Source organism: Cylas formicarius, unplaced genomic scaffold (genome assembly GCF_029955315.1).
Source record: "Cylas formicarius isolate icCylForm1 unplaced genomic scaffold, icCylForm1.1 PGA_scaffold_10__41_contigs__length_53128322, whole genome shotgun sequence".
Taxonomy (NCBI): Eukaryota; Metazoa; Arthropoda; class Insecta; order Coleoptera; family Brentidae; genus Cylas; species Cylas formicarius.
Genome location: NW_026844214.1, coordinates 49022541 through 49045651, shown reverse-complemented (window position 1 = coordinate 49045651; position 23111 = coordinate 49022541). Strand labels below are relative to the sequence as shown.

At 34.5% G+C, this 23111-nt stretch overlaps 1 protein-coding gene across 5 annotated transcripts in view; it reads right to left on the bottom strand.

Moving 5' to 3' along the window:
- Window positions 1-22316, bottom strand: part of LOC132701659 (uncharacterized) — a 39927-nt gene extending 17611 nt beyond the window's left edge. The window contains exons 1-5 of one of the 5 annotated variants that reach the window (XM_060669768.1): window positions 22205-22316; window positions 21637-21787; window positions 18451-18662; window positions 3778-3959; window positions 28-255 (exon numbers count right to left, since the gene is read on the bottom strand). In XM_060669768.1, coding sequence (XP_060525751.1) covers window positions 28-255; window positions 3778-3959; window positions 18451-18662; window positions 21637-21661 — 647 coding nt within the window. In that variant the 5' untranslated portion in view covers window positions 21662-21787; window positions 22205-22316. Of the gene's footprint in view, window positions 1-27; window positions 256-3777; window positions 3960-18450; window positions 18663-21636; window positions 21788-21835; window positions 21964-22158 lie in introns of those variants that run through there. The other 4 variants (XM_060669778.1, XM_060669753.1, XM_060669786.1 and 1 more) reach the window with 4 other exon arrangements.
- Window positions 22317-23111: the final 795 nt, after the last annotated feature.

The following is a 23111-nucleotide window of genomic DNA, read 5'->3' as shown; positions in this document are numbered from 1 at the left end:
ACTGTATGTATACCGAACTTTGTTTACCTGTGAAACTTAACATCGGCCCTGTGGCGTTTCATTAAATCGGGATCATTCGCTACCGACTCGTTCGAAACGCCCAAGCCTTCTAGATCTTGCCCATCGCCTACGTAAGTGCCTTCCCTGACGGCTTCCATGAGCTCGTCCATTTCCTCCGACGAATCGTCTCCGATGTAGGCGCACTCGTGAAGATGTTTGTGCCCTCTGATAACTATCAACGAGGCACCGGGCCATCTAAAATATTGTTTGATATTGATAACGGCGTGATAAATCCGATCGAAAATCGAACAATCGAGTGTGCCCCGGATTTTAAAAATACTCGTAAATGACAATAGTTGTTTAGTCTGCGGGATTGGGCGTTTGTTTACCTGGATTATTCGATTGTTATGTTACAGTTAAAGATATGATTTTTATTGCCATTCTGAATTTTACTTTTTATCTTAAAAGCAAAAATAGATAGAACAAGATTGCTTTCGAAAAATCGTCGCTGGGCGTGGCAGGTTTGTGGCGCGTAGCGCGAAGCAGCTTTGTATTTTAAATGGAAAGAACTTCGCGGTTTCGTCTGATAAAGGGACGCCTTGTTTTTCTATCGTGCTCCTGCGGACCACTATGCAACTTTCGCAAAATCGATGTAATTTAATTGTGATCTACCCTGTATAAAATGTCCTTCACATCTCGTCGAAATTCAAAGTTACAGCAAACATCGGTAAATATTAAAATTTGCACAAATAATAGCGTTGTCGAATGATATTTTTTCAAATATTTCGCGCCCTGTATAATTGACAAAACCTCAAACTCTTTCATGACACGGTTTACGATACTGTTCAAATAAAATTATCCCATCTTTAACGGTTTTTCATTTATCGCCAATAATTTACCCCCAAAAACGGAAATTTTTAGGATATTTTAGATTTGTTGTGTATATGATTCAATCATCGTTCGAAGTAGAGGTTATAGCCCTGGATTTTCCACTTTCCTCGTTCAAGAATTTTTTGAAAATAGTAAATGGTTTTCGAGAAAATAAGTTTTTTTTGAAACCATGCAGTGCGCCGTAATAATCAATGATGTCATCGCGTGTTGACAACACAAATACAAAAATTGATGCGGCCTATGACACCGTTTGAACCAATTAGCCATATTTTTTACGATTTTTGATTTGCGGCTAATAATTTACTCTGTAAACGAACAATTTTCTAGGTCTTGTAGATTTTTGCCTATAATTTGAAAACCCTGTATATAATCGAAAAAATGCCTGAAATAAATATTATTGCACTGGATCTTCTGCGTCTGCCGGTTAAAGAATTTTAACGATGGGGTGAACGGTTATGTAGGAAAACATATTTTTCTGGAAGCTAAAATTACCAAAATAAAAAAATTCAAATATATTTTAAAAAATACTTGGTAATATTTGATTGCGCCCAATTTCTACAGTTTCAATGTGGACACGGACTTTTACTTCTCTGCTGAATTTGAAGTTGATATCTGCAAATTTAGGACACTTAACACATTTCTCGTTAAGCACCAAATATCGGGAACATCCTGTACAATAGGTGAAAACCTTACATACAAAAGTTTTTGCTATCTATGCGGGGTAAATCGCAATATAAAAGAAAGTGAGATCTAAATCATAGTCTTTCAGTTATAACCAATGTTCAATAATAGGGAGACCCATTTTCCAATTTTTTGAAATTGTGGCGCACCCTGTATATTTTAGAAAAATTGTCACGAATAAAAGTTTATAGAGCCATATCTTCTACTTCTTCTGGTTGAACCATTTTTTCGGTCTTGTAAACGGTTTTTGAAAAATATTTTTATTTGTAGACCCTTGCACACGCGATTTTTATTTTTTTTAAAATACTTCCCGATCCCCCAGCCCTCCCATTTTCAATAGGTTCCGTCCCGGGTCAAAGCTACATATGTATGCCAAATATGAAGTCGATTGCTTCAAATTTCGGACACTTATCGAGTTCCATAGCAAGGTCCAAAAACAGTCGAAAATCGCGAAAAAAAAGATGGATACCGGCGTCGGATCAGGGCCATTTCTTATAAGCTTATGTGCCTCGTGGAGGGTTAAAAATGAGGCAAATTTTAATTTTGTAGCTTCAACGGTTCGAAAGTTATTCAGGAAGAACGAGCAAACGAGAACGGAGAACGGACAGACATGGGACCTACCGTTACCGAGTTATAACATTTTTATACGAGCGTAGATACAAGTGTTAATATTAAAAAAACATTTTTTTGTTTAAATCAGTGGAGGGGATCGAATTAGAGTACCCCTATCATTCTTCTTAAGTAAACTTAAAGTAAAACTTATGCAATGACATAAATCAAATATTTTTTATTTTATGCTATGTGATGCAAAGCATGACGATATAAAATGTGGTAGACTGCCTGTCACTTCTTGATGCCTTTCCTAATAGGGCTTTATTTGACGTTTCTCATTTAGTTTTGGTTAGTTTTAGTTACTCGTGAAGCAACTATGTAAATGTTTTTTTGAGTAGGTTCATTCAGCGTGCGCATGCGCGATGTTTAAAATTTGGTTTTTAACCAATGACAGCTCTAATGACAAATTCTGAAGTAAGACCCATAAAACCTTGCGGTTTTCAGTAAACAACATGGCCGCTAACAGATCGTCGATGTTTTGGTTAGTTTAAGAAGAACAGAAAAAACTTATCGAAGAACATGATATTCATTTGAAGCTAGCAGAATAGGCTAGGAATGTGTTAAAATGAGATCAAGAGAGAGTATCAAGTAACCGATCTCATTATTTTGGCTTTTCATTCGATTTGCGGAAAGCGTTACCATTCCCAAAGTTAACTACTTCAATAGCTTATTATAAATGTAACGTGTTTTTTTTTTAATTTAGGCATACACAATTTCCACAACGATAATGTATACATGTACGTTTGGGATGAACGAAAGCTTCTAGAGGTTTCTAAGAAGTGGCTTCGTGCCTCTTAAAACACCTAAAATCAAAACAGAAACATCAAAATATCTCTAAAGTGGTGGAAATGAGGTGGAAATCATAGACCACAAATTTTTAATATCAGGGCATTCATTTATTGTATGTGCCACAAGATTATTATAATATAATTAAAAAATGTAGAAAAGGTAATACTTTCATACTAAATGAAATGAAACAAGAGGGTTTTATATCAACAAGACTCTTGGAAGAAGCAGTTTACAAAAGATCCAAAAATACCAACGGAGGAAAAAGAAACTCACTTCAAATATGCTGGATGCAATTTTTAAGAAATGGGCCATATACAATTTTATACAAAACAACCATGGATGAGAATCCTACCCAAAAAATTTAGGAATATTGTATTGCCATCGTTATATAAGATTATAAGAAGCATCACATCACTAAAATACCGAAACATGATGGACCAATTAATAAAAATCTAAAAATATATTCCACGCAATCTTGTTTTGGCCATTTCATGATAAAAAAATTTACCGCAAATCTCTGCCACGAATAGTTTTCGATTGCACTTTGTATTCTTATCTGACCACCTTGTATATTATATTTTTGTGCCATAGTTCCAAGGCCATCGTAGTTAAAATAAATTGAATAAATAAAATATTCCAATAATTTATAAAAAAATATATAGGTTAAAATTTTCGACTTCATTACCGTACGAATCGCAATCTGTTCGTTGACGCCTGATAGCGATTATTTTTGGTTTAATTAAAAAAAAACAATTTCTAATGGGTCCCGTTTATCGGCGAAAAATAAGCGGTATCTAAAAATACCTCACGCACGTATTCACAGTGACCGAGGAACCTTTGAGCAGATAAAATCCCCAGTATTCTTTAAAATCGTCCTCCAAAATTAAATGTCTGACCATGGAAAGAGTGTTCAGTTGGTTGGCCAGCTTTGGCGCAGTGGCCAGTAAAAACGCATTGAACGTGGCGTTGGTTTTGATTCTCTGCCTCTGAAAAAAAACAGAAATTTTAACAATGCACCAAAAACAAAACTATGTAGTTACTAAAAGAAAATAACGAAATGTTTAAGTGTCTAGCTACCATAGCTTCCTGTAAGTCACCTTTCCAGCTTCTTGATGGACTTTCTTTCTAGAGGAGCAAAATCCTAGATTTTATTTTCCATCTATTCGGTTCCGCTTTCTAGATATGCCCATACTCAATGAGAAATTTAGGTTCGTTGGTATCAAGAATTGCTCTAGATATCTGCATTCCTTGTTTCCGTTTATGGAGAGCGTCACTCCTAAATATTTAAAATGGTTGAAATGTTTTATGGTTTCTCCACCTCCAATATCTAGATCACTGTGATCACCAAATTAGTTTAAAATTAAAAATTAGTTTAAATTTGCATTAGTTTAAAAAATGTATTTCTTATAAAAGAATAGTCGAAACGTCAATCTAAATTTACAGCTAAAGAAACTGCTCAAATTGGCCTCCCTGATATTAAATGCAGTGTTGGTATAATTTTCTACCGCATTAAGTATTATAAAGGGGCGGACAAGAATTTGTAGGACTTATTGTAACTGTCGTCAAAAGATTAATTTTACTAATTTACCGATAAGGTTTAAAAGATCCAAAACTGATTAGTTGATTACCAATTTTTTTTTATTGGGTTGTCTTCGTTCTAGATACCTAGATAATAAATTTGTAAAAATTACATAGAAGTAAAACATACTTTATGCCGTCGGCATCCTTTTATCATCTTAGCGACGTGTCGTCGCGTCATTCACACAGAGCGATACCGTCGGCGTCCTTTATCGGCGACTCAACCCCGTGTTCCCATATTGTAAACACTATTAATTTTATATTACTTTCACAGGCCCACGAAAGGATAAAGTTAGGCTTGGGTCATTCGCCGTGCATATAATGTTTCAATCGAACTATTAAATGTATTAAAAACAAGTAGTATTTATTTCATAAAGACTACATCAGAAGTGGCGGACTCTCGAGCGAACTTGTCGAATTGTTGGTGTTTTTGTGATAGCCTGCGTGCAATTAAATATGCCTAAAAAAAACAGTAGTAAAAGATACCGATCCCGAAGTGTAACTAGTGAATCTAGTGGGACTTCAAGAAGTAGTTCCTGTTCTTCGTCTTCCTGTGACAATACAAGAAAGGAAGTTGGTAAATTGAGAGCTTAGCATCATAAAACTCGTAAGGTAACAGCTGTTAAGATGAAAATTGAAGTGACTAGCTCGAAAATAGTTAAGCATCGCCGATACAGAGTAGCTGAGACAGATAAACAAATTTTTAGAGACCCTGTAAAGGAATTACTGGAAGGAAAAATAATACGTAAAAGCACTTCACCGTATTCGAGCCCTCCTTTTTAATCAATAAAAGCGATAGTCATAAAAGGCTAGTTGTTGACTTTCGACAAATAAACAAAATATCAAAAAAAAAAACAATAGCTATGTATTAAAAACAAGTAGTATTTGTTTCATAAAGACTACATTTATTTTGCATTTTACCCGTGCAAATACAGTTTATCCGTATTTTCACGATACAACACAAAACAACACAGCAACATTTCCAGTCTTCGTTGACATAATATTTAGAATAATTTGATTAACAAATTAAATGTCTTAATAAAATTGCCGAAGTAATATTCAGTATAATACATAATCCAAAAAAAAAATCCGAAAAAAACGAGCTACCCCATTGGCTTCTACGTCAAAATCTCTATTGACGTATTTTTATTTTTTCCACAGCTTAAATATTAACGAGGTACGAGTCCCGCAAATCGAGAAATTTTTAACATTACCCTGTAGTTCAGAAATGCAATGGGATAACAAAATTCTATTGACTCATCTTTCGTTTCACAAAAAAATAGCGCCATGACCCGCAAACAGCAAGCCCCTAGTACAGAGTACACCGTATAGGGGCTTCTAAGGCTTTAAGCATTTGCAGTATAGTTGTATAGTTAGCCCAAAACTGATTGGCATGTTATGGCTCGATTTTCGAGAGAAGTCAAAAACTGAAAACCGTATCGTGATATGTCAAGGCGTTTTTGAGCTACAGGGTGATTCTCAAAAATGTGCGATTTTAAAGGCCCTCTATAACTTTTGTAATTGTAAGCATAGAGTTTTGGGAAAAAGCATTTTTTAAAGTTTTTTTAAGCGAGAATCTCTCTATTTAACCCGTTTTGTCTTAAAGCCTTTAGTTCCCCAGATATTTCTACAAAATTGTTCTAAAAAAAATAGTTTTCTAATAAAATTTCCTGTCGAACGATGTGCCATACACCTATTTTTATTAAATGTGTAGATAAAGTTTTATTATTTTTTTTTATACAAAATCAAGTAGGCTACGACACGAGCGGGCGCAGCAACCTCGCACTTTAAATTCTAGTTTACAATAATTACCGAACGGATATAAAGTTATTAAAAGCAATTTTTTTCTTTAAATTTTTTATTAATTAAACTACGTAACACTTAAAAGCTAGGTCTAACAAGTCTCTTTAATTCTGAAACAAATGTTGTATTTTTCGGCAAAAATACCCATACCTTAAAACTGAACCTTCCCCGATTCCCTTGTTCCACCATAATATGGGGATTTTGCTGTTTCCAGTAATAGCAGTTATGCCTGGTGAATATTCCATCACTAGAAATCGTTGCTTCGTCCGTCCAAATAACTTTCCTGGAAAAATCGGGGTCCTATTGGCATTTATTTAGGTACCACCTGGTTAGCACGTGTTGGAGCAAAATCCCGTTGCCGAAAAAAATTGATGCACTCGTCGGGCTCGATAGGGCCTAAACTTGTGTCGAAGTATTCGGGTTAATTTCTATTTCTCCCAGAACCGTTACTTCTTCCAACTCTTTGTCAATGGCTAAGCTTCTATACGTCCTAAGCCGCGGTTTTGTAAAGGATCCGTATTCTTGTAGATGACATTTTAACTTCAAAAATATTATTGAGCTAGGTAGCCTTCTTTCCGGATATCTCTGGAAATATAGATTTAACGCCGTCTGTCGATTTTCGTAACTTGCAATATAACATTTTATCATGTCGTACTTTTCAAAGTTTTCAAACATTTGTATAGCTTGACGAAGACGTCACTTTTGACACTTGGGCTTGTGTATCATGGCAATTGTTTTTATCTGATCATAGCTACCTAGATAGATACCGTAAAACTGCATAGGTCAGAGATTAGCACAGCCTACGATGGTAATTATTAAAAGTTGCAGATATCTTAATAAAAATACGTGTATGGCCCATCGTTTGATAGGAAATTTTATTAGAAAACTATTTTTTTTTTAAATTGGGGTATTCCATTTAAAAAAAAAAATGTAACTTTGTGTTATATCTCGTGAAAAAAAGGCTTTAAGACAAAATCGGTGAAACAGGTGGATTCGCCATTAAAAAATCTTCCAAAAATGTTAATAAAAATCTCTATCTTTACAAATAAAAAAGTTATAGGGGGTTTTTAGAAACGCACATTTTTAAGAATCACCCTGTCGCTCAGAAACGCGGTGACAAGATGCGGTTTTCAATTTGACTTCTCTCGAAAATCAAGCCAGTAACTTGAAACCATAGATGCCTTTAGTGACTGGAAATTCTTCCAGCCATCTTTCCAGTCCCCTTTCTTGTAGACAGATGTAATAATTGACTGTTTCCTTTCAGTTGGAGGATCTCCTCGTGTGAATCCTGATTGTATGGACTCTTCAGGGTACAGTAGTCATTTCTTCTCGAAATTCATGACGAGTTTGGATAAAATTCGGTCAATCTCGACATTCCATTCCATATTACGACAGGTTCCTGATTTGTATAATATTTTCATGTGTCGTGGCGTTATCTATTGATTGTATTTCCGTGGAAAAATTTCGGCCTTAAATTTATGGCGTTATGGCGGCTATAACTTTTAAATTACAAACGCCGTAAATCAAATAAACATCGAAGTAAATAATTTCGATGCTTTGAAAGCAGGATCCAAATATTACGCATTAGATTTGGGCAAAATATACACTTCGCGAAAAAAAGGCGGGTCAATTTCGTAGTTAATTTTGGATAAGTTTTATGGTTTATAACTTTTTTGTTTGTCATCCGACTAGAATTTTTTTTACCATTTATTTTCATTGTTTGTTGTTGATTCAGTAAATAATTTTTTTCGTTGTATTATGCGAGCGGAATCAGAAGTTGTACCTTCAAATCATTATTAATATTATTTTTCTACTTTCGTCTGTAAAATACCTAATTACCCACCGATCTAGCGTGAGGAAAGCGTCACTTTACTATGTCAGTTTCGCTTCCTACGGATCCGAGCCACTTCGGACATTTCCGGGATTTTACCGCACGGGTTTGGCAGCAATCGGATGTTTTCGGAGACATTTTCCACGCTTTGAATTTTGACGTTTGTCAATTCTAACAGTCATGTCAGTAAATGTATTCGTGTTTTGCGAAAATTTACGCAAAAACTAACGGTAAATTTTTAACTCATTCGTTTCTTAAACACTCGCTTCGCTCGTGTCAAATAAACTCGTTTACCACACTTATTGCATAATATACTATAATATTCCAAACCTAATGGTTTTTGAATTATAGCACAATCTCATTACTTTAAGTTTGATGTTGACGGAAAAATATCAGGTTCTTCCTCAAAGAAGCATATCTAATTCATAGTTGTTAATTAGTGTTAATCATATAGTGTCGTTCTATTGTAAAGATAATAAAAAAAAAATAATAAATAGGAGATGACCGCAAACAGTTTGTAATAGTATATTATGCAACAAGTGCGGTAAACGGCATTTGACTCACGAGTTTTTAATAAACGAGTGAGTTAAAAAGCTTACCGAACGTGTTGCATACTATACTTTTTCTACGACCGTTAGTTTTTTGGGTACATTTTCGCAAAACAACACGAATACATTCACTGATATGACCGTCAGAATTGAAAAACATCAAAATTCAAAGCGTGGGAACTATCTCCGAAAACATCCGATTGCTCCCAAAACCCTGCGGTAAAATCCCGGAAATGTCCGAAGTGGCTCGGATCTGTGGGAAACGAAACTGACATAGTAAAATGACGCTTTCCTCACGCTAGGAACTAGCCGTTATTTTAAAACTTTTCGATTATGTTACTCAAGAAAAAATGCGGGGAAACAGCTTTTACCCTTAAACGTTGTACACAATGTAAGCAATAACTGTTTCCATTACTTAAACCATCTCACTTTTATGAACGAGCAATTTAAGTTTCTGAAAATTATTAATTAGGTAGATAGCGTGTTGCATTAGATATTTCTCTAAGATCCAAAACCGATGGTGAAAACAAAATTAAAATACGGAGTACGATAACATACACAAGCATAGCATATGTACGCAGCACTTATAATCTTTGTTTCTTTACTTGTCTAATGGCAAATAGCATTTAATGTAATGAACTATTAATTTTTTAGGTTAACCTAGTTTATTCAAATAGCACCCCAGTGGGAACAAAAACTTTTTAAAACCGGTACTTTTTTGCAACATTTTGACAGCAAAATTTTCAAAATCCGTTAAAAAATAAACTCACAAGAAGGAAAAAATCATATACGTAAATAAATACATTTTTATAAAAACAAAATATTACTTAGGTGGCTTTGAGTGTGGGATACGTCAACGTAAATCCAGCTGAGTCGCTAAGAGAAATGGCATTAGAATTAGACATCTCAAGAGAATCTGTGAGGAGAATTAAAAAAAAACACGGCTATCATTCTTTAAGTATAACCTCCATCAACATCTTTATGAAGTTGACTTTGTAAGAAGACTTCGATATTGTAATTGCCTGTTAGATAAACATGACGAGAATAATAATGAGCTTGTCGAGAGTTTCTTTTGCATTTTTAATCTTACCGACTTAATAATTAATAACGAATAGAAGCAAAGCCACCTAAGTAATATTTTGTTTTTATAAAAATGTATTTACTTATCTGCTTTTTTTCTTCCTATGAGCTTATTTTTTAACGGATTTTGAAAATTTTGGTACCAAAATTTTGCAAAAAACTACCGATTTTAAAAAGTTTTTGTTTCCACTAAAATACTATTTGAAGAAACTAGGTTATCCTAAAAAAATAATAGTTCATTACATTATTGACCATTAGACAAATAAAGAAAAGTTTCGTTTACAATTTTTCCCATGATCAGGTGATCCGGTAAATAGTATTTATGAGGGTCACAGCCTTCTAGACACAATTTTCAAAAATTAAATAAAAATTTAAAAACACAAAAAAAATGCCATTTGTGTGCCATTTAAAATTCGAAAGCTACCGTCTTTTCCGCTCAAACCGGAAGTGCAACCAATGACTACATATTATCGAAAAATTAGATATTCAGCCTGTATTAACGCTTCCAAATTTCAAATCGTTATCTCGATAATCGATCATGCATCTCGTATAGTCTGTCTCAATCTTGTTATTACCTATTGTGATTGAGTAAAGCCATTAACAAAAAATTTATTTTTACTTGAGTGCCAAGGCAGGGGTAGGCCAGATATATTTCTTTCTTTCTGATATATTTTTTGAGTGTTGGCCATTTATGGCAGCGTTTTTACTGTGCGTTTCGAAAAAAATGGATTTAACTAGTGCAGTGGCGACCTAATTAACCAAAATATTATTTGTTCATAGGCAGTCAATGGTACGCTACTGGTTTCCTTAAATCAAATAATGACATTTGAATTCATTTAATAGCAGATTTCATCTGTTATTGTTTTTTAGTCCGTCCCAGGGTTTTCACTTAAAAATAAAAACTAATTTCTCTGCTTGTTGTCATATTAACGATATTGAGGTTTTTATTTGGTTTAGAGATTGTAAGAATTTTTTTAAAGAGAAATCAGTGGCGTATCATTAATGTCTACCTGTCTATATTTTGAAAAAATTGCCTCTTGATAGTAAAAAAATACAATAATCGCCTCGTTAATTATTGACATTCAATTAGAAAACACCTTGTATATCCAAATCGAGTTAGTAGTTCACGAGAGAAAATTAACTTTGAAATTGGCCAAATTACAGCGGTCGAGTAGTACTTGATTATTTTCCGTTTCTAATTTAAAATGTCGATTGCTTTAATTCAGCAAAAAATATTTGCGTTTTCAAATCTTATCGCGCGTATTTAATTATTCGCGACGGCCAACCTTAGAACGCTGACGTGGACGAGAATTTTGAGACGAACTCGGGTCTTCAAATTTATTTATAAATTTTTTATATACCGGGATCGGCAAAAACCAATTGGTCATCGTTACGGCTAACTTTTTTGGGAAAATGTTCAAACGTAGGATAGGAGGGTTTTTCTAATTTTTTTTTTGTTTTTTTTTTTAATTTTATTTAATTTTTGAAAATTGTGTCTAGGAGGCACCATCTAATGAATGAACTATTAATTTTTTAGGATAAACTAGTTTTTTTAAATAACACTCAAGTGGGAACAAAAACTTTCTAAAACCGGTACTTTTTTGCAACATTTCGACACCAAAAATTTCAAACTCCGTTAAAAAATAAGCTTTGCTTCTATTGATTATTAATTGTCAAGCCGGTATGATTAAAAATGCAGAAGAAACTCTCAACAACCTCATGCAGTGGAAAGAAAAAAACAGATTAGTATTTTTTGAAAAATTAAAAATAAAGGGGGAGTTTCTTCTGAGATTCAACGATTAGAATGTTTTGTTGAAAGTGTTTTATTATGGTAAAAAGTTGGGTCAAAAACTAACATAAGTATTGTATGTATACGTATGTACGTTTTTATAAAATAGTATATTATGCAACAGGTGCGGTAAGCGGCATTTGACTCACGAGTTTATTTGACACGAGCGGAGCACAGCGGAACGACCGTTAGTTTTTGGATACATTTACAAAAAAACACGAATACATTCACTGATATGACCGTCAGAATTGACAAACGTCAAAATTTAAAGCGTGGGAAATATCTCCGAAAACATCCGATTGCTCCCAAACTCGTGCGGTGAAATCCCGGAAATGTCCGAAGTGGTTCGGATCGGTGAGAAATGAAACTGAAGTGAGAAAGTGACGCTTCCCGCACCCTAGATCGGTGTGTAATTAGGTATTTTGCCGACGGGAGTAGAAAATAGTATATTATGCACCAAGCGAGGTGCACGGCATTTGACTCACGAGTTTATTTGACACGAGTGGTGCGCAGCGGAGCGAGTTTTTAATAAACGAGTGAGTTAAAACGTTTACCGAACGTGTTGCATACCATACTTTTTCTACGACCGTTAGTTTTTTTATACATTTTCGCAAAACAACGTGAATACATTCACTGACATGGTCGTCAGAATTGACAAACGTCAAAATTTAAAGCGTGGGAAATATCTCCGAAAACATCCGATTGCTCCCAAACTCGTGCGGTGAAATCCCGGAAATGTCCGAAGTGGTTCGGATCGGTGAGAAATGAAACTGAAGTGAGAAAGTGACGCTTCCCGCACCCTAGATCGGTGTGTAATTAGGTATTTTGCCGACGGGAGTAGAAAATAGTATATTATGCACCAAGCGAGGTGCACGGCATTTGACTCACGAGTTTATTTGACACGAGTGGTGCGCAGCGGAGCGAGTTTTTAATAAACGAGTGAGTTAAAACGTTTACCGAACGTGTTGCATACCATACTTTTTCTACGACCGTTAGTTTTTTTATACATTTTCGCAAAACAACGTGAATACATTCACTGACATGGTCGTCAGAATTGACAAACGTCAAAATTTAAAGCGTGGGAAATATCTCCGAAAACATCCGATTGCTCCCAAACTCGTGCGGTGAAATCCCGGAAATGTCCGAAGTGGTTCGGATCGGTGAGAAATGAAACTGAAGTGAGAAAGTGACGCTTCCCGCACCCTAGATCGGTGTGTAATTAGGTATTTTGCCGACGGGAGTAGAAAATAGTATATTATGCACCAAGCGAGGTGCACGGCATTTGACTCACGAGTTTATTTGACACGAGTGGTGCGCAGCGGAGCGAGTTTTTAATAAACGAGTGAGTTAAAACGTTTACCGAACGTGTTGCATACCATACTTTTTCTACGACCGTTAGTTTTTTTATACATTTTCGCAAAACAACGTGAATACATTCACTGACATGGTCGTCAGAATTGACAAACGTCAAAATTTAAAGCGTGGGAAATATCTCCGAAAACATCCGATTGCTCCCAAACTCGTGCGGTGAAATCCCGGAAATGTCCGAAGTGGTTCGGATCGGTGAGAAATGAAACTGAAGTGAGAAAGTGACGCTTCCCGCACCCTAGATCGGTGTGTAATTAGGTATTTTGCCGACGGGAGTAGAAAATAGTATATTATGCACCAAGCGAGGTGCACGGCATTTGACTCACGAGTTTATTTGACACGAGTGGTGCGCAGCGGAGCGAGTTTTTAATAAACGAGTGAGTTAAAACGTTTACCGAACGTGTTGCATACCATACTTTTTCTACGACCGTTAGTTTTTTTATACATTTTCGCAAAACAACGTGAATACATTCACTGACATGGTCGTCAGAATTGACAAACGTCAAAATTTAAAGCGTGGGAAATATCTCCGAAAACATCCGATTGCTCCCAAACTCGTGCGGTGAAATCCCGGAAATGTCCGAAGTGGTTCGGATCGGTGAGAAATGAAACTGAAGTGAGAAAGTGACGCTTCCCGCACCCTAGATCGGTGTGTAATTAGGTATTTTGCCGACGGGAGTAGAAAATAGTATATTATGCACCAAGCGAGGTGCACGGCATTTGACTCACGAGTGGTGCGCAGCGGAGCGAGTTTTTAATAAACGAGTGAGTTAAAACGTTTACAGAACGTGTTGCATACCATACTTTTTCTACGACCGTTAGTTTTTGGATACATTTTCGCAAAACAACGTGAATACATTCACTGACATGGCCGTCAGAATTGACAAACGTCAAATTTATTGCATGGTAAATATCTCCGAAATCATCCGATTGCTCCCAAACCCGTGCGGTAAAATACCGCAAATGTCCGAAGTGGCTCGGATCCGTGGGAAATGAAACTGACGTGGGTAAAGTGACGCTTCCCGCACGCTACATCGGTGTTTAATTAGGTATTTTACAGGCGGGACTAGAAAAATTTATTTACTTATCTGGCTTTTTCTTTCTTGTGAGCTTATTTTTAAAGCATTTTGAAAATTTTAGTGTCAAAATGTTGCAAAAAAAGTACCGGTTTTAAAAAGTGTTTGTTCCCACTAGGGTGCTATTTGAAAAAACTAGATTATCCAAAAAAATTAATAGTTCATTAACTTAAATGATATTTGCCATTAAACAAGTAAAGTTTCATTTACAAAATGAGTTTCAGACAGTTGTAAGAGAAAGGAGGGAATTGCTGAAGGTGATTTTTATGGTAGTAAATACGCGCATTCGCAGTATTCATTGTGACACTACAACAGTTCAGTGAAAACTTGTCGTTTAATTGTTTACCTTTCATATCAAATATTTTGGTAAGTTTTGCATAAAGTTCATGTTCTCTACATTGGATTTAAGTATTTAATATGTAGTTTGAGTATTTTTTTTAAGTAGAGCCAATAAATATAAAATAGAAGTTTGAAAGTTGTTTTAAAATTAATTTTATGTGATTTTAGGTTTCAAAATGCCACGGACTTGTAAAAACTCCTCAGATTGTTTTGGCTACATTTGTGGAGAATACATACTAAAAACACAGCGACATGTCATGACCGATCTGGTTAAAACAGCTTATAAGCTATATTTTTTATTGTAAAACTCAAGCCGCCACATTTTTTTATTTCCTTATAATAATTTATACTTGAATAATATTGTTTTTTGATGAAATAAATATTAAATTAAAAACATACGTGTGGTACTTATTTGTATATCAGATTCCGTGTTTAGAGCATAAAATAAGATGAATTCATGCATGAAAACAAGAAGGAGAGAAAAAAATTTTTTTTTGCAGACCACTGTAATTAAAAAAAAACAGAGAGAAAAACCGTCCTATCCTACGTAGAATGTTCAAGTTGTTCCAAAAATTCAGAAAATATAGGGTGTGCCATTTAAAATTCGGAAGTTACTGTCGTTGCCGCACAAACCGGAAGTACATACATATTGTTAAAAAATTGGACATTCAGCCTATATCAACCAAATTTCAATTCACTATCTCAAGCCGTTTAAAAGTTATCCTTAGCTTTAAATTAGAGTAGAATGTCTTGTTATACCTGTTACTGCGGAAACGTGTAATTTTTGAAGATTGTTTTGAAAATAAAGTTTTTAAAAAGCCGTCCCTTCATCTATGTGGACGTGTATAAGAAACGTCAAGGTTTAGAGGTCACGCAGCGAGCAAAGGCGATTCACCTGCGCATAGCGACAATCCATCGACAAACTGTCTGAGTTTGAGTAAATAAACAGCTTCAGATTGTCGTCTATACAAACGCGAAGCCACTACGATAAGAGACACAAGCGTTTGATTTTTTTTTATTACTACTCCGGCTGAACCTTTCGGCACTAGTCGATGGAAGTTGGCCATTTTTGCTGCAAAATTTCCACATTACAACATACGATTTGGTCTATGAACTTATAACCTTCTCGGTTGCTTTGATGACCCACAAAAGGAAGAAGTTTCAGGTTGTTCGAGTGTGTGAGACTAAAAAACTGAAAAACTAAACATTTTCTGTCTGAAATTAAATAATTGTTGCGTAAAAATGGTTCCCATTGTAAGTTGCAATAGCGTCTACAAAAAAAATAAACTTTAAAGAAAAAGGCGGTGTCTAATAAAACGTTCAAAGAATTGCTTGAAGAAAACATTAGTGCGTGGGCTGGTAGAAAAAAAATAAATTTCGAGAGACGGGGTTTATTAAACACTCTTTAAATTCCTGCGATTTTTTCCCAAAATAAATTAAAAAAAATAAAGTGCAAAACGCTGCGTATCGAAAACAAAATTAGTTGGGGGCTGTCAAAACAGTAAAAATAATTTATTAGTGAACATTACTAAAATTAATAAGCAATAAAAAAAATTTATAACATATTTTTTGCATTTCTTCGGATTTGTTTCTTTTTTATTTGGAAACGGTAAGTATTATGAAACATTTACAGGAGATAAAAACTGTTAACAAAAGATAAAATAAACAAACATATTTTTTGTCATAAGTTTTTCCTTAAATTTTTTCTTCTCTTCACAACAATAAAGAATATTTCAAAACAATAAAAAACTATGCAAAGTGTGTTTTTCTACTACCGTCTGTAAAATACCTAATTACCCACCGATCTAGCGTGCGGGAAGCGTCACTTTACCACGTCAGTTTCGTTTCCCATGAATCCGAGCCCGTTCGGACATTTCCAGGATTTTACCGCACGGATTTGGGAGCAATCGAATGTTTTCGGAGATATTTCCCACGCTTTGAATTTTGACGCTCCGCTCGTGTCAAATAAACTCGTGAGTCAAATGCCGTTTAACGCACTTGTTGCATAATATACTATGTACCCAAAAACTAACGGTCGTAGAAAAAGTATAGTATGCAACACTTTCGGTAAACTTTTTTAACTCAGTGGTTTATTAAACACTCGCTCCGTTCGTGCCAGATAAACTCGTGACTCAAATGCCGTTTACCGCACTTGTTGCATAATAGTGTATTGTGTAAATGTGTATCTAGGATTTTACACCTTCATTTTCATTTAAATAGAAATAAAACGTCTTATTTATCCAATATTATTAATTTTGACTTGACTTTAGACTTGAAATACGACTTAAACACACTAATCAACACATCTAAAGCTATTTAGGCAACAAAAGTTCAGTCAAAACGTAAGGCTTCTATAATTGTATTTTTTGCCGCCTAAACTAAGCGAAGAATATGAATTTTTATTTAAAAAAAAAGTTACCTAATATTACGTACATGATGACTAATAGTTACTTTGTTAAATTAAATTCTTTCCTTTTTGCTTAGTTAGTCCTTTCTGGGTCTGGCGGATCCTATGTGGTTTCGGCACAAGATAAGTGTTGCTTAGCATCCAACAACAAAAGTATTTATTAATCTAGGGAGTAAATTTAAAATATTAAAAATCAAGTATAGTTTCAAGAGGCAGCTGTACACATTTCTGTTATAGAAAACAATAGTCGTCTCACCTAAATCCATTCTATCAGAATTTCAGTTGTGTAAGTTGCCCAAAATAAGTGTTGAAATGACAAGCCAACTGTTAGAAAATGGTCCATAAATATACTAAAAACGCAACAGCTGCTTTACATAAACACGAAAATAACAAACCATAAATTTATTTTTAAAGAAACGAAAATTTTAACACAAGAAAATAATTATCAAAAACTGGCAACAAAAGAAAAAATTCACAATAAAAAAGGAATGAATGCTGTAAATGGTCGATAAGATTAAATCCATTTTCTTATAATAATAGTGTTAAAAATAAATCAACATTTAAATAAATTCTTAGCAACTAATAATACAGATAAACTTCGAAGGTCAAGATATTCATGTCAGTTATTTCATATTTGCCCTTTTCTAATTAACCAATATTTTGTTATCGTGATTAAAAGGTTGAATGAAACTTAAAAATATAGAGAATTTTGCTACTACTTAACCACTGCAACCCAAGAACTCCTCAAGCATTATATTTATTATATTATGATTTATTATATTTATTATATTTATCCGGATTAATAAAAAAATTAATAAATAAAATAAAATTAATAAAAATTACCTCCGATCTAGCGTTCGGAAAGCGTCACTTTACCACGTGAGTTTCTTGTCCCATGGATCCGAGCCACTTCGGATATTTCCGGGATATTACTGCACGGGTTTGGGAGCAATCGGATGTTTTCGGACATTTTAAGGCACGGCTTGAATTTTGACGTTTGTCAATTCTGACAGTCACGTCAGTGAATGTATTCGTGTTGTTTTGCAAAAATTTACCCAAAAACGTAAGACGTTTGGTAAAATTTTTAAGTCACTTGTCCGCTAGTGTCAGATAAACTTGTGACTCAAACGCCGTTTACCAGACTTGTTGCATAATGTACTATATATACTGTTGTGCTTATTTGTGCGTATATACGAAAATCTATATAACGAGATGGCTATGAGCACTAAAAATTTTAAAAGGTAATTTATATTTCTGTTTGTTTATTTAGGTGAGTATAATCTTATTAAATTACACTAAGAAAAACAATAATATTAAGTATATAAATAAATTTATAGCTAGAAATATCTATACATAATTAAATTTTTATTATAAATGTCCAAATCTAATTCTGTTTCACTATCAGAGTCGATTTCGAAATTGTTATATTCTCGTAAAATAACTTTTTCGAATAGCACAACACTGCCACAAATGGTTAACACTCAGGAAATAAATCGGAAAGAAAGAAATATACCTGGCCCACCCCTGCCTTGTCACTCAAGAAAGAATAAATTTTTTCTTAATGGCATTACTCAATAACGATAGGTAATAACATTGTTAAAGCCAACACGACGAAGATTGAGACAGACTATACCGGCTTCTAAGCATAATCGACCTACCTGACACCACGTGGTCGAAACTCGATTGTCCAACATGCGCATGTCCGACATCGCCAAAGGGTACAACTGATTGCCGTATACACGGTATCTCAGGTACAAAGGTATCCCTAAAAGTAGCGAAGGGAGCAGTATTCCCAAAACGCACAACCGAAATACTCGAGTCGGACCTTTTAAATTACTCCTTCTGATGACTCCGCTTCGAAGGGGTATTTCTAAAATAGAAAACCGAATCATTAAAACACTTAAACACATCAAGTGCGATAATTTATTGGGGAAGGAGAAAAGGTAAAGTCTGTTCATAGATATAAAAAAGTGACTAACTGATATGAATTAAGGAAAGACCTGGGGAAGCTGTAAGAATGAAATATGGCTGAACAGGTCCGTACTTTGCTTAGAATTTAATTACTTGGGGTTTTGTTAGGAAAGATACTAACAATATTTATTTATTTATGTTTAAATCTAAAATAAAATTACAAATTATTTTTATTACCTACTTAAATTACTTAAAATTATTCACACGATATATCAGTATCACTATCGCCATCATCGCCTGTTTTAATTATTATTTGTTCTATATTATTTGCAATATGGATATACGATTGTTCTGCTTTTTCTATATGTTTAACAGAATTTGCCCAACTTTGTGGAAGGATGTTAAAAACTTCGGTTTCTATAAGTTTGAGGACATTGGAGTAAACACGGGGAAAAACATTGTTACGACGAATGGCAGATTTCAGTTGGTGCCAAACATGTTCAATGGGATTAAATATACAGTGGTAAGGTGGAAGCCTTAAAACTGTATGCCCTAGATTTTTTGCATAATTATCACAGACGTATTCCTTTTGTAGGTTCAAAATTTGTAGAACCTCAATTAATTGCTTTTTGGTATAATCTAAGTGAAAATAAATGTCGTTATTATACATGTAGTTTTGGATTGTTGCTTTTGTGTCACATGAGGAAGGGGTTTTTCTCAACTGTCTGCTGGGATAACTTGCATCGTCCATTACAATGACGCTATTAGGAGGAATGTTTGGAACTAGTTGTTTTTAAACCAATTTTCAAATAAATCAGCGGTGGTGTCTTCATGGTAATCCAAAGAAGAATCTTTAATATTTTTCGCAGACAGAGAAAGTCCATTTGGAATTCAACCATCTTTAGAGCCACCATGCAAAATAGTTATTCTTTTACTTCTTTTTGATGGCGCGTTTTTTTTACACTTATCAGTTGAGTCAACCCAACCCTTTTCCGGGGTATCATAAGTGTCGAGCCAGGTTTTATCCAAGTAAATTATTGGCGTTTGTTGTTCTCTGTAAATCCTAAATTTTTTCTAGATATTCCAGTCGCCATTTCCGAATTCTAAAAGATTCCATTAAAACTTGCCTTTTATCATTTTTTTTAATCTAGAACCCATGTGTTGAATGCAATTCCATAAGGTAGTTCTGCCACATTTAACACTGGTTTCATGTTTTTCAAGCCTCCTAATTAAGATATTTAATTTAGGCACGCTTTGTTCCTCATATAACTGGTAAATTTTACGCCGTATTATATCTTGATCACTTTCATCTATACAAGAAAATGTCAGCATCGCTTCTTTTTTTCCTCACTGAAATGGGATTATTCACAATTTTCCATATAGTTGATGTTGGAATTTTCGTCAATGTGGCCGTTTCTTCTAAAGATGCTTGCTTGCTGGCACCACGTTCAATGAGAGTCAAATAAACATTGTTTATAACTTCCTTAGTCTCAATAGAATAGTGTTTTCTACATTTGGGCGGGAGCATCTCCTGAGATACACTAGACTCGCAAATATTTTGCATAATTCGCACACGATTCAACACACGCTGTATTACAGACGAAATAAGAATGATTACTAATAAACTTAAACTAAGTAGTATACCAAACCAAAGAATATTAAACACAGGTAGGTATAAAATTATTTTCTATTACGGACCACAATTTTACCTGAATTTAAATTTCGGTAACTTTAGGTAATAATCTTGTTGCATTGTATGTTAATGCAACAATAATAATCTCATTCAAAAGCAATTGGTCACTTTCTTATATCTATGAACAGATCATACCTCCAGCTCCCCTATGTGGGGCTTGTGACTGAAGAATCATATTACAGTTGTCAAATTCCCTTCCAGTATACACGTTTGTTCGAAGAACAGAAATCTGTTTGATAGGAGGATGTAATTAATTTCGTTGGAGAAAATAGGCAAAGATTACCGAAACGATACATAAAAGAACTACGAAATCGATTTGTATAAATTGTGCGGTATTAAAAACAGCGTTTTTAATACCGCACTTTACTAACCAAAACTAAACAAGGAATCACCCGCTCGTTTTTCGCATTTGTTTTGAAACACCCTGTATATATGTTTATGTACGGTGCAGTGATCTTAAATAAGTTTCTCAATCGTGTGTAAGTCAGATAAAAGGTTTTATGCAGTTTTACTAAGAACTGGAGTAAAACCTTTTTTCCTTTCGAATCCTCTGAAAAAAAGCTAACATATTTTTAAAAAAAGGAACGCGTTACGTAAATATCTATTTAACATTCCCTAGTTTTTTTTAATCAAAATTAAATTTTAAAATATAAAACTAAACAAAGAACGACGCCAAAGCAGACCAAACTTCAAAGAGACGTTTACGTCAATACGAAACGTTCCTTTTGGTTTGGCATAGACACGTCAAAGTGCAACAGGGACCCAAAGATAAACTAATTTTTGCGACGTTACAAAGCTTAACGTTACTGAAGGAAAAACTGGAAATAGTATCGATGCGCATTTAATATTGCACACACACGATCACTTTGTAATAAATTATGTAAATTATGTAGAAAAAAAAAGAATTTTCCATGGCCTAATGTGCTTTCTACTTGAGGTTCTTTTGGGTGTTACTTATTTGTGAAAATGCTCATTAAAGTTTAGTCTGTATATCAAAATTTGTAAATTTCGGAAGATAACGGACCATGCCTTTGTCTTGTCTTTTTTATGAGATTCTTTTTTACGTTATCATTCGAACAATAATTTAATTTAAAACCTTGCATGTCTATGTTTGAAATTAAATTTATTATATCAAACACTCTTAAGTCTTTTCTTTAAGTAAACAAAACTAGGCGACTAGGCTTGTGGTACCATGATTAACTGAGGATGGACAACAGTGCAGGTAAGTTAAGCATCTTACCTTCGACTTCGGGCGATCCGCTCATGTTTTATGTGGGCAAAGCCAATTATTCTTTATCACTTCAATGCGTGCCGTTCGACTTTTGAGATTGCGCATCCCGGCGACTAAACATTTGAAGTTAATGGTTGACAAAATCTTATCTTCGAGCCGACTGTAAATTGTTATTAAATTATTAGCTTTGCTTTGTTCAGATACGTACGATTTTTAATCCCCGTCGAACGAGTACTACAAAAGCGAAACAATGCCCAAACCGACACTCAATAAATTACCTACTAAACAGTGTCTCGCTTTCGAGATAAAACGCGAACACAAACGGTCTAATGGAACGGACATCGGTTCCAAATTAATGCAAATCATATTTACACTATCAGTAATTGATAAGGAACGTGTATACTGATTTGTAACCCAGAAAATAGAGGAAAAGTTTAATTTTTTATCTTGTCTGCATCCGCGGCCTAATTTAAGATTATAGAAACGAAATATTGCGCAGCGGAAAGTTCTATCGAAGGGATACAGCGGTACCTTTTTCTTTATTCTTTATATTCCTTGTTGGGAATAATAGACTCACTGTGAATATAAAAGGTGAATATAATGGTTGCTCTCGCTGCCGTTGCATGGCCGATTCGGTTTTCTTCATCATTAAAAACTAGCACGCAAACTAAAAGTACTTTGTTTCTTATTTGTCGCCCGACGTCCATTCGTAGAAAAAAAGCGCCAAACCGTACCTAAGCTATTTTCCGAAAAACGTCAACTTACTCCGCCATCTGGTGTTGCACGGTAAAATTGAAAAACACACCGCATATTTAGATGAGCGCACGTTAGATAGCGCAACTAAAAATATAAAAAAATCAATACTACGCCAATAATTGTTGTGAAAAGACCATCAGGTCGAAAATGAATGTTCGGTGATTATTATAAACTACAAGTTGCTAATTGACAATGACATTTTCACTATACCGTATTGGACAAAATATCGCGTTACTTTGAGAAAATTACGGCAACGTTCAGTACTAAAGTTGAGTTTTAATTTAATTTTAAAATTATCAGCTCCGATTGCTCATTATACCCATTGTTATCTTTTTTTGGCATTAAATAATACTTGACAAACCAATTTTTTTGGCTGACAGTGATTGATTTTTCACATAACCTCAACTGAAGGTGTATTAAAAACGGATAACAATTCGGCATCCATTTTTTAAAAACTTTGTTGTCTCCGCTGCTGTTTGGAATATACTAAACAAAGATAAACAAAAATGACGTCAGTTTGAGTAAATTGTGTATGAATAAAACCAAATCATATTTAACCTTAATTTCATATTCGTCCCGTCGCCGTCAAGTTCAACGGATTTCAAATAGTTCACATATTTGCCAGCACTCAAATTAACAACTTTTGCACGGCTTTTGCGGCAATTTATCTACTTGCAATAATTTACGAAGGGTTTACTGCAAATGCGCGATCGATCCTAGCAGTTTTG